This window comes from Berghia stephanieae, chromosome 9, assembly GCF_034508935.2.
Source record: "Berghia stephanieae isolate SIO BIC M18660-M18661 chromosome 9, UCSD_Bste_1.3, whole genome shotgun sequence".
NCBI lineage: Eukaryota > Metazoa > Mollusca > Gastropoda > Nudibranchia > Aeolidiidae > Berghia > Berghia stephanieae.
In genome coordinates, this window is record NC_088368.1 from 29499631 (window position 1) to 29512405 (window position 12775).

At 35.4% G+C, this 12775-nt stretch overlaps 1 protein-coding gene across 4 annotated transcripts in view; it reads right to left on the reverse strand.

Annotated features, from left to right (window-relative positions):
* LOC144980018 (spectrin alpha chain-like) overlaps window positions 1-12775 on the reverse strand; it is a 73900-nt gene that overhangs the window by 5721 nt on the left and 55404 nt on the right. For 2 of the 4 annotated variants that reach the window (XM_078927456.1, XM_078927453.1), the window contains 11 exons: window positions 12237-12358; window positions 10945-11176; window positions 9437-9596; window positions 8964-9040; window positions 7323-7517; window positions 6373-6504; window positions 5720-5899; window positions 4496-4608; window positions 3900-3917; window positions 895-949; window positions 42-136 (listed from right to left, as the gene is read on the reverse strand). In XM_078927456.1, the coding sequence (XP_078783582.1) occupies window positions 42-136; window positions 895-949; window positions 3900-3917; window positions 4496-4608; window positions 5720-5899; window positions 6373-6504; window positions 7323-7517; window positions 8964-9040; window positions 9437-9596; window positions 10945-11176; window positions 12237-12358 (1379 nt within the window). The remainder of the gene's footprint in view (window positions 1-41; window positions 137-894; window positions 950-3899; window positions 3918-4495; window positions 4609-5719; window positions 5900-6372; window positions 6505-7322; window positions 7518-8963; window positions 9041-9436; window positions 9597-10944; window positions 11177-12236; window positions 12359-12775) is intronic. The other 2 variants (XM_078927457.1, XM_078927454.1) reach the window with 1 other exon arrangement.

A 12775-nucleotide genomic window follows, 5' to 3' on the forward strand; every position in this document is an offset into this window, starting at 1 on the left:
TTTAAAAAGCTAATTTTTCTTGTATATCACAATAAACCAACCTGTTGTCTAAAATCAGCCTCTCTTCCATGGCAGCTCCAAGCTCTTCCACTTTCTTAAGATGTCCCTTCTGTGATCGCACTTCAGTGGCCTTTTTCTGAAGAAATTTTTTTTAAAAATGTTTTCAGTAATTCAATTTCACGATCATTTGTTTTTCATAAAGCCTCATCCTAGATCCTTAAAGGATATTAAGTCAACTGTAAAGATATCTTAGTATAGTATAGTTTTCCAGCGTATTAGGCGTTTTGTGCCTTTGCTGATCTTGGCATTCAGTTCATCGAGATAAAAGTCAATAAAAAGCCCTAACAGATCTTTTGACCTGTATCTATAATATATAAACTTTTTGATAAATTGAAGGCCCTAACCCTAACAGATCTTTTGACCTGTATATACGTCTAACCCTTTGATGGGATCTTAATGGGCGGTTCAACTATGCTAAACATGTAATCTGCTAAGTGGCTATCTAAGCTATTTTTGAAGGACAATACTTAAATAAAATAAAATAAAATGTCCTTTATTCATCCCCATGGGGAAATTTCTCTTTAGGGCCTATTACAAGGGAAGACTGGAATAACCCAGGCGTCATACACAGTGCAGCGCTGCAAAGTGAGCTAGGGCGAGATGACTTGCTCAAGGCCAAAAAGCACGGCGGATGATCGAACTCGGTACCTTTTGGGTACAGAGCAAAGATCGCAACACTGAGCCACGCTGGTCCATAAATATTAATATTAATATTAATTTGTATTTGCGATTATAACCCACCATTCAAAATGGGATGAAAGGAGGGGAGAAGATTGACTATGTCTATAATTACATTATCAATATCCTCATCATTATCATTATCATAAAGTTTACCTTGGTGGCTTCCAGTTGTTCTTCCAGAGTTCCAGATCCTTCCATCATGGCAGCCCTGTGATAAAAAAATATGCAATGAGAAACAACCATCTAGAATCACAATTCCATATTTTTTCTGATTGATCTTTGCCATTAAAATAAGAAAAACAATATATTATGTGAAAGAAATAGGCAACAATGAGCTTCATATACAGCTATTTTTTTTTGTTTGTTTGTTGCTTTAGGTCTCTTCCAACACAATTGAGGTTATATGAGAGACCGCTGAAACAAAAAAACAAGCAATCTAACAAAAATAGTACAAATGTAAATCAAAATCATAACCTAAAGATATCATAAGCTAAATTATAAATAACCAAGGACAAACAGGCAGAAGATTTACAGAAAAAAAATATCCCCTGTCAAAAATACAATCACAAACCAAAGAAGCAGGATAGGCTAGTAAAGAGAAGAAGAAACGACATCACTATCAGATCGTACACCCATGCGAACATCATAGGTATATGATTCAAGGGTGATGCTCCCATCCAACCACCCGCTCATATACAGCTATGAGGAAACGGTAGATCACTCATGATAATATCACCATGGCTAAATTTACATTCTGACTGGTATGGCTTTTTTTATCCAACTATACAACTGTGTCAAACCGCAACAATTAAAGTGAATGGTTCACTCATAGTTATTCCAGTTATTTTTTTTTAAAAACATATTAAGAAGAAGAAGGAAGGAGGGTTGGAGAGTGGGAGGAAGAGAATTGATAATTAGGACCGATATAAATCATCCATTTTTAAACATGTATAATAATTTGACCATCAAAAGAATTCGTTGAAATGATCAAACTTAGGATAGGAGTCAGGGTTCATTACGAACTGTGACTGGCTGCGATGACATTAATAGAGGCTTCATCCATCATTACCCCCCCCCCCAACCCATACAATGCAACATCAGAGGATCATATCCTGTCTACAAACTAATGTGCTGTTACAGACTTGCCACAGACAACTAACAAGAAATCTGTATATTTAAGGTAAAAATCCAAATGAGAAGAATATAATCTGTATAAACCCAAACTGCGTGAGTTTGACCATTGTTCATATAACATGTCACATTACAATATGTAATCAAGAACTGGTGTAGTGGAGTTCAATTTGAAGACATATCCATTTCTGGGCAAAATAACATTATTTTTCTTTCACCAATTTTAAATTAAAAACAAACTTTAAAATCTGATCTGGATCCCAAAAATAAAAAAATCCGAATTTTGACGAATTTCAGCCCCCCAAAAAACCTGTATGTATCTATTATATCTGTATCAGTGGCAGGTCTGCTATTGTACTTGTCCAGCTTGTATTGGAAGTTAATGAATAAACCTCAAATCCAACCTAGCTTGATCATGCATATATCACTGTTCGGTGGTCACTGTTTCTATGTAAAGTCCTCGGGAATCAAGCAGAGCATACTTGTAGCTGGCCTGTGCTTATATTAAGCGGATTTTGATTCTGGAGGTCACAATGCCTAGATTTGTTGATTTATTTATGTTTTCTCATTTCTTTCTCATCTATCAATTCATTAAAAATTCTATATTGAATACAGGCATAGAGCACAGCAATTACCAACAACATTGGGAGAGGAGGATGGAGTGGATTTTTAGCCTTTTCTGTTCAGAGATGAACTGTTGTGTCTTGATTGCGAGATATACTAAGTAAACAGTTCTTTTCATGAATCATGTCAACAGAAAGGAAAATAGTTTAATTTCTTTGGAACATGCTTGTTAGATTGGGTCGACAATAGGAGAGACAGAACGTTTAAATCATGACTAATCATCATGACAAAAACATGGTCATGTAGAAGAAATTTTTTTTGAAGAAATTTATAAAATGCATTTCCACTTTTAATACAAATCTGAAAAAATTGTGTATGAAACAGTGCCGGACAAAACAGAGAGAAAATTACAAGAAATAAAAACCATCCCCCAAAATATCAGCCTGCCTCAAACCTCAGACCTTCTGATTACTGTGTCAGATGTGCTACCATTATGCCAGAGGTTGCCCAATAGTTGTGACGATTTAATGCTTTAAATTTAGGCATTAAATCGACCCAACTATCAGGTAACGGGTCGATTTTATGCATTAAATTGTCCCAACTAATGGATAACCTCTGCAGTGTAATGGTAGCAACATTTGACCAGTAATTAAGTGTCTGACGTTCGATCCCTCGTCAAGGCAGGCTGATTTTTTGGAATGTTTTTTGTTTTTTTTTGCTATGTGCTTGTTTGGCACTGTTTCGTACACACTTGTTCATATCTTTATCTTACAACAGTGCCTGTTCCCTAATTTGTCACTCTTTTAAAATCCATGCCATTAACCCTTTTCACTTCTGATTTAATGACAACATTGGGGGGGGGGGGGGGGGGGGGGGGGATTTTGTTAGAACAATGAAAAGCAAACAGATCTAAATTCATTTGAATGCATCAACTCCTAACACATACTAGCAGCGTTGTCCATCATGAAAATGATAGAAAATATAAAGGATATAAAAGGGAGAAAGGAGGGATTCATCGAAGTCAGAAATAAAAACAGAAAAGAAAGAAAGGGAAGGAAATGATGAAATTGAAGGGATAGCAAGCATATGAAGTATATATTTTTTTTTAATCGACTGCCTCTGGTTGAGTAAGATGAAGAAACGCTTTCTAGAGGGACAGTAGGTGTTAAATTTTCACTCCCTTATATCAAAGTCCAGTTCAGTATCAGGTTCAAGTGAATATACCATGCAATGCAACTGTTTGCGGATGATTAGTGAATGATCACATTTCACAAGATATCTTGGTCAATCTCAGTTTTAAAATTCAAATAATAAAACAGTTCAGATAGACAGGCAAGCATTCAATAGATCGCAGAGCACCAAGCATTGACTGCTGGATTATGGTTGAAAAAGGCAAGACTTTAAAAAGAGAAAAAAAAAAAGAAAAAAAAGAAAAAAAAAGACAGGCAGCAAGCATTAGCTACCCGTCCAAGAGCCACATCCTGAAAGAAATAAAAACATTTGAGTTACAAATTCAATTTTGTTTTATAGCTAAAATAGAAACAAAACTTTAGCAAACAAGAACAATGTAAGTTATTATTTATTTTCTTTGAATGACTAAAAACAGAATTGTATGGAGGGGGGGGGGGGGTGGAGTGATGACAATTTTTGTTGTTCTCACCCTGTCAACTTCTTGCTGTCACTAGCATGATTAATTTGAAGATGACTTCAGCCAGAGAGAAGATGATGAAACAAAGTACTTTGATAAAAATGCTATTTATATAAGGATGAATTATTCCTGTTATTCATCCCCATGAGGAAAATTGTCTTTGGTGTCAATATCAAAAGAAGATTGAAATAACCTATGCATCTTCCACAGTGACTTCATCAAGGTGTGTCAGTCAAACATACTGTACCTTCTGGTTACAAAGCAAGGACCTTACGATTGCCCTGTATAGCAACTTTTCATTGTAATTATAACTTTTCAAATTATCATACAATAAATTTTGCTGTAACAGGATAACATGTCCGAAATGTTACATTTTAAAACAATATGTATCAATTTACAGCTACTCCTTACCTAGTCTGTGTCAACCATGAATGGAAATTATTAGCTGCCTGGGCAAACTGTTTCCTCAACTGGTCGTTTTCTTCTTGACGGGCACTCTCTTTCTCCAGGTCATTGTCTCTTTCCTATTAAAAAGGAGATGTTACCAAAGTTTAACTCATATCATACAAGAGATGAAATGAGTAGAAAAGTGCCAGAAGACAATAGAGAATAAAAATTTTCGCGGCGGTGGTGGGGTATGAACCTGCAACCTTATTGGTACGACAACTCCGCCTGGCCGGTGAGAGCGTGACTCTACCGTATGAGCTATCCACGAACTCATATCATACCAGATTCAATGGCTTGTCAGCCTGAAGCTGTAGGTCTGCTAATTTTCAAGTCACTCTATAAAATACAGATAATATTCTTCGAAACTTGAGTCTTGGTTTTACAAACTCAACCAGTGCCATAAAGCATTTTGATTACGGGGCATTAATCATTGTTTGTTTTGTTTTTAAGGGTTTTACAGTGCTTGCAACACATTAGGTCGTATCAGCTCCAGTAAAAAGGAGGAAAATGTGATCGTAAAATGTTCTAGAATAACAATTAAAGCGGGCAAGAAAAAGTAAGACAAAGGGGAATTGGTTCAAATAGGGAACAGGTGTAGATTCCAAGGAAATACCAGCATCAGTGTACTTAGTTTGAGATCCCCTAAATGTCTCACCCCACTAAGAGGAATATACACTCATATGTTTACAAATCATACATACACAAAAAATAATATAGAGCATTACAGAGAGATGATTTACAAGACAAAAAATATCATCTCCCAAAATTCTAACTATACATTTGACTGTTTCCCTCCCAGCTAGGGTATCCCACAAGGGCCAAGACAAAACCAAGTAATCTCATTCCAAAATAAAAAGACAGAAGGTATGTTAGAAAACAGATATAGGGGGATAGAAGACAGTAAATGCCTCCCTGCCCACTATGGGGGGTCAGGAACCCCATCCAGGCATTAATCATTACAAGGCCCAAACATAAACAAATATGTATTTCGATTTTATTTTTAAAATGTTTAAAACAACTCCCATGTACTTTCAAGACCGCAGTCTCAGATTTTTAAAATTAGATTCATGGAAGAGAATAGCATTGCACACTAATTGTCTTCCCAGTTAAGGATGAAAACGTTTTGAAAGAGTTTTCAAAATACTACTAAAGAGACATATAAGGAATCAGATGAGGAGCATTATTTACCCTGATGATCTTCTGCAAATTGTTCCAAGTCTCTTCCAGTGCCTCCATAGTAAACCAGGTGTAGGGATTGGGTCCCACCTTGAAGCTCTTGATTTGGGTGTCCAAAGATTCCAGGGACTTGAAGTCATCACGAGCTGCACTCAGTGATGCCTTGAATTGTTCATGAGCTTCTTTCAAAGCCTAGAAGATGATTGGTAAATAGGTGGATAAGACAAAAAATATGTTATAATCTAAAAAAAAAAAAAAAAAAAAAAGACATTGCATGAGAACTATTGATTGAAGAAAAAAAAAACACTCAAAAGAATGAAAATGTTGAAGTTACTTCCTTTCCTTTTACTTCTTTAGTGTTATCGACTAACTCTTCTATTTTGACTTGGTGTGACTTGATTGGCAGAGTACCAGTACTAGATAAATTCACAAAGGCATCTAGTTCAACCCAGATTAATGTTAGATTTTTCTTACCTCCCTCTCCACCCACCAGTGAAAGAGTAGCAAAATATAATGAGATCTGATAAGGGTGAAACTTGCACTCTGATTTCATGTTTTTTTTTTTTCTTTTACTTCTCCTATCAAGTCACGGAAATTGCTTCGGGGGCCTAGTGATCATTCTGAAGGACTTGTTTTTTTCATGGCAATGCTTTTTAATGAGTTACCTTAATTTCCTCCACACTGTTGCAACGCACAGGGTCAGTCAAATCCTCCTCAGCATTCTCAAACCAGCTGTTAAATGCAGATGCTTTCTTGGCAAATGTCAAGTAAAGATCCTCAATCTGTCTATACTTGTCCTGAGAAATAAAATAATTTTTTAAATAATGTTAATAATGAAATATACAATATATGAAAATCAGGAATAAAAGCATTCTTGATGGAAAGAATGAGAATGACAAATAAAAGCTTTCCTATTTTTTCAAGGATGCCACTGGATGGCAACTTTTTTTTAAAAATGAAATTCGCGTAAAAATTTAAAAAATTTTAACAGACAAAATTTGGCTCACAGAAATTCCATACACCACTCAGAGGAATTCCAAGGCCGAAACATGAATTTCTGCACACAAAATCCTATCTGCTTAGGGCTATACGATATGAAAACAGGATGTCAAATACAACCTCAAATCTCTTTTTTTGTTCAAATTAGCAAAAGTTCTATAACTGAATATTGTCAAATAAAATGTAAAAATCTCAAAATGAAGTGAGTGCATAGTAATGTTGGTGGTAATGATGATGTGGTGGTTGTGATAGTGGGATGTGGTGGTTGTGATTGTTTTAATGGTGGTAGAAATAATGATGATGCGGCGGTGGGAGTTGTAGTAGAGGTAGTGGTAGTAATTATAATGATGTGGTGGCTGAGGTTGCAGTAGTGGTGGTTTGTGAAGATGATGATGATGATGAGGATGAGGATAATGATGATGATGATGCATATAACAAAAAGAAGTTATATTAAGTTAAGAAACTTTCAAAATGAAGAGAATTCCCCACAGAGGCAGGCCAGTTTATAAAAGTGGATCTTTAAAAAAATGTAAAAGTTAAAAAACCTGAAATCCAGAATATTCTGGAGATCTGGCCTCTGTGTTGTTGTGGCCCCCATTGTTTATCCTCTACTCACCTGCAAATGCAACAATTTCTGTTTCCTGTCATCAGCATCGGCCAAGAGTTTCTGCCATCGTGCCATGACAGCGTTGTATCTTGCCTCAATGGCTGGTGTCTGCTCGTGTTTGGCCGACAGGAGTTGATCCTTCAGGGTGGTGATGGTGGAGATTCCCTCCTTCTCAAAGGCTGCCAGACCTGCTGCAAACGTTTCCTGTTGAGGCAATGAAATGAATAAAGATAATTGTACTCATGATTATGATTTGACAATGGAGAATGATACTTTACTTTCATCTGTGTAAGCAGGAGGGGGGGGGGGGGGGGGGGGGGTTGCAATGGCCAAATGGATAAGGCATTGCATCAACATTCAAAGATCCTGGGTTTGAGACCAATTTTCTATATCTCTATATCAATATCTATATATTTCTATAGCCAAACTTAACCCCTGTTAACCACTTTGCAGTGATGCACAGGGGCTGATGCCTGGGCTATTTCAGTCTTCTCTTGAAATAAGAACCTTTAAGACAAAAATGTTTCCATGGGCTTCAATAAATGGAAATTTTAATTAATTAATTTTTTTATGTCGCATTCATCCAAGAACATTATAATTCATTCATCATCTACTCTGCTGATAAAGGGGAAACCCTAAACATTGGGATGTTATATTTGTTCATTAACCAGTTTACTGCCATGCTCTGGAAAACCATGTATTAAAAAATTTGGCCAGAAAATTTGTCTTCAAATATCAATCAATTTAAATTACCTTCATCTTGTGAAGTCCTAGGTTTGAGAGTTTTTTCCAAGATAAGGGTCATTTAAATCGATTGATATTTCAAGGACAAGTTTTCTGGCCAAATTTTTTAATACATGGTTTTCCAGAGCATGGAAGTTAACAGGTTACAAATCTCCATTTGCAAAATGATTGACTGAGAAATATAAGTTTATGACAATTGATTTTAAACTATTGGATACAGGAACTACTTTGCTTGCAATAGACCTATTGAAGGATACCTTCATGTAGTACAGATGATTAACATAACATAAATCAATGCCACATTCAAAGCTATGAAAGGTTTAAATATATAAGGAATGAAGATTATGTCACTCAGCTCTTGGTTAACGTTTTTAAACAGCCATTTTAATGATAATGACTATAAACGTTCAATGTCACACATAGTTTTGTGTCTTGGTACGCTATAACCGGCTGGTGGATGTTGTGAGTATTTTACCTAAACGCATTGCAAAAATACACAAACACATATCTTAAGTTTAGTTGATTTTCAGACAAGACAATAACGAATGGAATTGTCCTTGACCAACCCATCCTATAATGATAGGTAATAATCCAAATAAAAGAATTTGATTTTGTATATTCTTTTCTTTTGTTTTTAGTTTGTATACATTCAGAAAAAGGAAGGAATAAAAGAACTAACTATGCTGAGGTGCCAGGCACTCATTATTGTAAAAGTAACAGTTGATAAGCGCATTGGCCTTTTTACGTATTGGTCTTTTTGACCCATTCTTTTGTTCCAAACTCCTTATAGACTGGGATACAAAAGAAAATCATTTCATCTTTTTTTTCTTCTTTACAATTGTGGACTTTCGCTTTTAATGACTTGTAGAATAATCCCCAGTTTATTGCTCCCCAACTACGATTTACCTGTTTAGTAAGGAATGTTTGTACAGAGGAAAGATCCCTGCCGTAGTCTTCAGATCTCACTTGAGTTTCCTTGTCAGCTGTAGATCAATATTAAATTCATATATTATAAATTGGACACCAAATAAACAATTATTTCTATATGAAAATGTAAGGAGTAAATTATTACTTAACTAGCGAATTAGAGATTAAGTAATTAATTAATTAAGATGGAGTAGGAGGAGGAAGAAAAGGAAGCGGGAGGAGAGAAGAAGAAAAATAAAAGGAAGAATTGACAACAACAACAACAAAAATAACGATGAGGAAACAAGACGTTACCAGAATTGTGATTAAAATTTATTTGCTATATTCCAATTTTCCCGACCTTCACAACAATGAAGTATGATGTGAGACATTTCTAAGATTTGAATGACTTATCCAAAATTGAAAAATCTAAATAATAAAAAGAGAGAAGCAAAAGCCAAACTATTACTCACCTATCCAGCTATCAACCACATCAGTCTTCCACATAAACTGTAGGAAGGCAGAGTTATCACCCAAGGCAGATTTCCTTCTAGTGGCGACAGACTCCAATTCCTCCAGCTTCTCTTCCAGTCCCTGGATTCTTTGACTGATACTGTCAGCATTGTGATTACCCTGGAGAAAAATAAATAAAGATGTTGATCAATAAAATCATAAGCACATACTTCAAGGCGAAAGTAAATGCAATATCAGTGAAAGCATTTCACCATTAGCCGCAACATTGACTGCAAAGTCAAAAAACCAACGTTGCACCAACAACAAACTGTTTTTAATAGGGTGCACCATAGATACAGATAAAGCAGTTTGAACATGTCTTGGTTTGTTTTGTTTTTTATGTGATAAAAAGATCAAATATTGCAAGGAAGCAGATCGGGGAATGGTAAGTTTTTGGATAAAAAGAGTATTGATCTGATTCAAATGGAGACACTTGGACTCCATGAGTTGAGTTTCAAACATTAATTTTATTGGTCCAACAGAGTACTTTCTTTGTGCAGCTTTGCAGTTGTGTGGTTTAACACTCGCCTTCAGACTGGAACGTCCCTGGTTTGAATGCTACTGTGGTAAAAAAGTTTGTCCTTAGAAAAAGGTTCTTCATTCACATTCTCCTTCTAAATTCATATGTTAAATGAGTATCAAGCTAGAGGCAGGGTAGTCTCAGTCAAAATAAAATATTGTAAGAGTGCCTTATAGGCCTTATAGGCATCATGTCTCGTCCTGCATTAAGAGGATTTTGATTCGATTTAAATGGAGACATTTGGATGCTTGGGCTGAGTCTCAAATGCTTTTTATCAAACAGACTCTGTACAGTACAGTTTTGCAATCTTGTTACTCACCTTTTAACCAGCAGGTCCCTGGTTTGAGTCCCTCTATGGTGTATGTATTTATTCTACTTTCAGTCAGCTAGTCTGTTTACGTCGATTTTGAAGAGCCATTTAAGAATTTTATGACTAGACAGACAATTATGATGTTTGTTTACTAGTTCTTTTGTTTAAAAAAATAAATAGAATATACCCAAGGACAAAGCAGATAAGAAACACCAGATTCTACAGGGATGAGTGATTCACCCTCAATAAAACAGACAACTGGCAGCGTGGCTCAGCGCTACAGTCTTTGCTTCGTACCCAAAAGGTACTGAGTTTGATTACCCACCACTACGCTGTGTGGCCTTGAGCAAGTCAAATCGCCCTAGCTCAATTTTTCCAGTCTTCCCTTGGAATAAGCCCTAGAGACAAATTTCCCCTATGGGATGAATAAAGGGAATTTTATCTTATTTATTTATTTTATTGATTTTTTTTTTTAGATATCAAAAATTTATCAATAAAATCCCAGTCTTATTAGATCATTCCATTATCATGAATTGTAATGTACATTATTATGGCTTTATTCATAAACTTTTGGTTCTATTATAATATTGAGAAGGCAAACAAATAACTTTTAATTTGTTTTAAAAAGTGACACGTACCTCTTCGATGAGAGATTGGCCTTCTTTCTTTATCTCATTACACTTCTCCTTGTGGACCTGAAAGTCTGCCTCAAATGTCTCATGTTTTTTCAACAGACCCTGTACAGCAGCCATGGTGTCTCCCAGGTCTCCTGTAGAGAGTAAGTGCTGTTTCTCTGTAATCCAAGATTCTTCCTCCTCCACGTTAGCACTAAACTGCTGGAAGGCATAGCTCTGTTCTAGCTTATTGCCTCTGTTGATAGAAAATGGTTACGGTGAGTAATTGTACACAGTTATAGTAATAAACGTTCATGTGACTGAAAAATAAAGAGAAGTCAAAGAATATTTTACATGAAATCGAAAAAAAAATGAAGTAAGATATGAAATAATTATAGATCCTTTATAGGATACTAGTGAACGTAACTTGTACATTTAAAAAGACTTTTGAGATTTTGTCACATTGTCAGTAAATTTTTTATGCCAGAAAAAGGCATTCTTTTCAATATTGCTCAAATAAATTATTTTTTATAATTTTAACTTAAAAACAAAACAAAATTATCCAGATTGGTGCTCAAGAAGACCAAGTCAGGATTCTTAGGCCTTTGGACAAGTTACAGCTATCTCAGTTAACACTTATACATATTGAAACTTGAAAATAAAAACGCACGTCAGAGCTAACTTGGTCAATGTATGCTGATCATATTCTGCAGAGGTGAACAATTTACGATTAGCAAAGAATCACTACCTAGCCTCATCCAGCCCACTCTAAACCTAACTTAATGGATCCACAATGGATTTGAAGAAAACCAAACCACTTTCCCCAGTTCAGGAGGGTCATCACATGACTTCCATGAGAGGGGAAAAGGTAAAAAGGAAGTAGAACGTAATTGAGTAAGATATCCTGGTACAATAATTGGAACATTTCTCATAATGGTAACAAAAAAACCCTGATGGGCTTCTAAATTATTTTTTTTAAATACTGATCGTTCCCAGCATACATAAACATTAATTTGGTTGAACCTATAGGTCTCAACAGCTCATTTGATTCACAAGCAAAGGGACCTGGTTTCAATTTCAGGATGTCAGGATTTTTTATGACCCCACAAGCACTGATTAGGTAGCTCAATTAGATCTTTTCCAAAAATTTCCAATAAGCTCTATTTACAAAATTAGATCCAACCAACATGCTGCTTTTAAAAAATAAAATCTACGCTGTTTCATATCGCTGAATAGGCTTCCTCAAAAGTATATACCTCAGTTGAGATGGTTATTACAAGAGGATAGCAATAACATTAACGATTTGCTACTCTTACCTGTTGGCAGCCATGTCCTTCAAATCCAACCAACTGGCATCCAACTGTTTAAGTCTTGCCTCAATGTCACTGGCTCCAATGTCTGACTCAGCCATCAGTTTCTTGCCGGTTTCCTGTACAGCCTAGAATAACAGCAACAACAACAAAAAATAAAATAAAATAAAAATTCAAACATCTGTGCTGGAATCATAATAATAATATAATAATAATAATAATAATAATAATAATAATAATAATAATAATAATAATAATAATAATAATCTTTATTGTCCAAATAGGCAATTATTGTTAGGAGTGGGGCCTACTATAAAGATGATAGGGAAGTGACTAATAAAATGTCTTCACACTTGTACCCGGCAGACACAAGTCTGTAACTTGCAGAAATTAAAATGATAATTTTTGTCAGTCAAGACTTTCTCGCCACTTTGATCATAAAAGTTCCCGATTACAAAACGGTATAATCGTCTATCCATTTGATTAAAACTACATTTCTTTATTTATTTTTTTTTTTTACCAAATTATGGTGATGAATGTTGGGT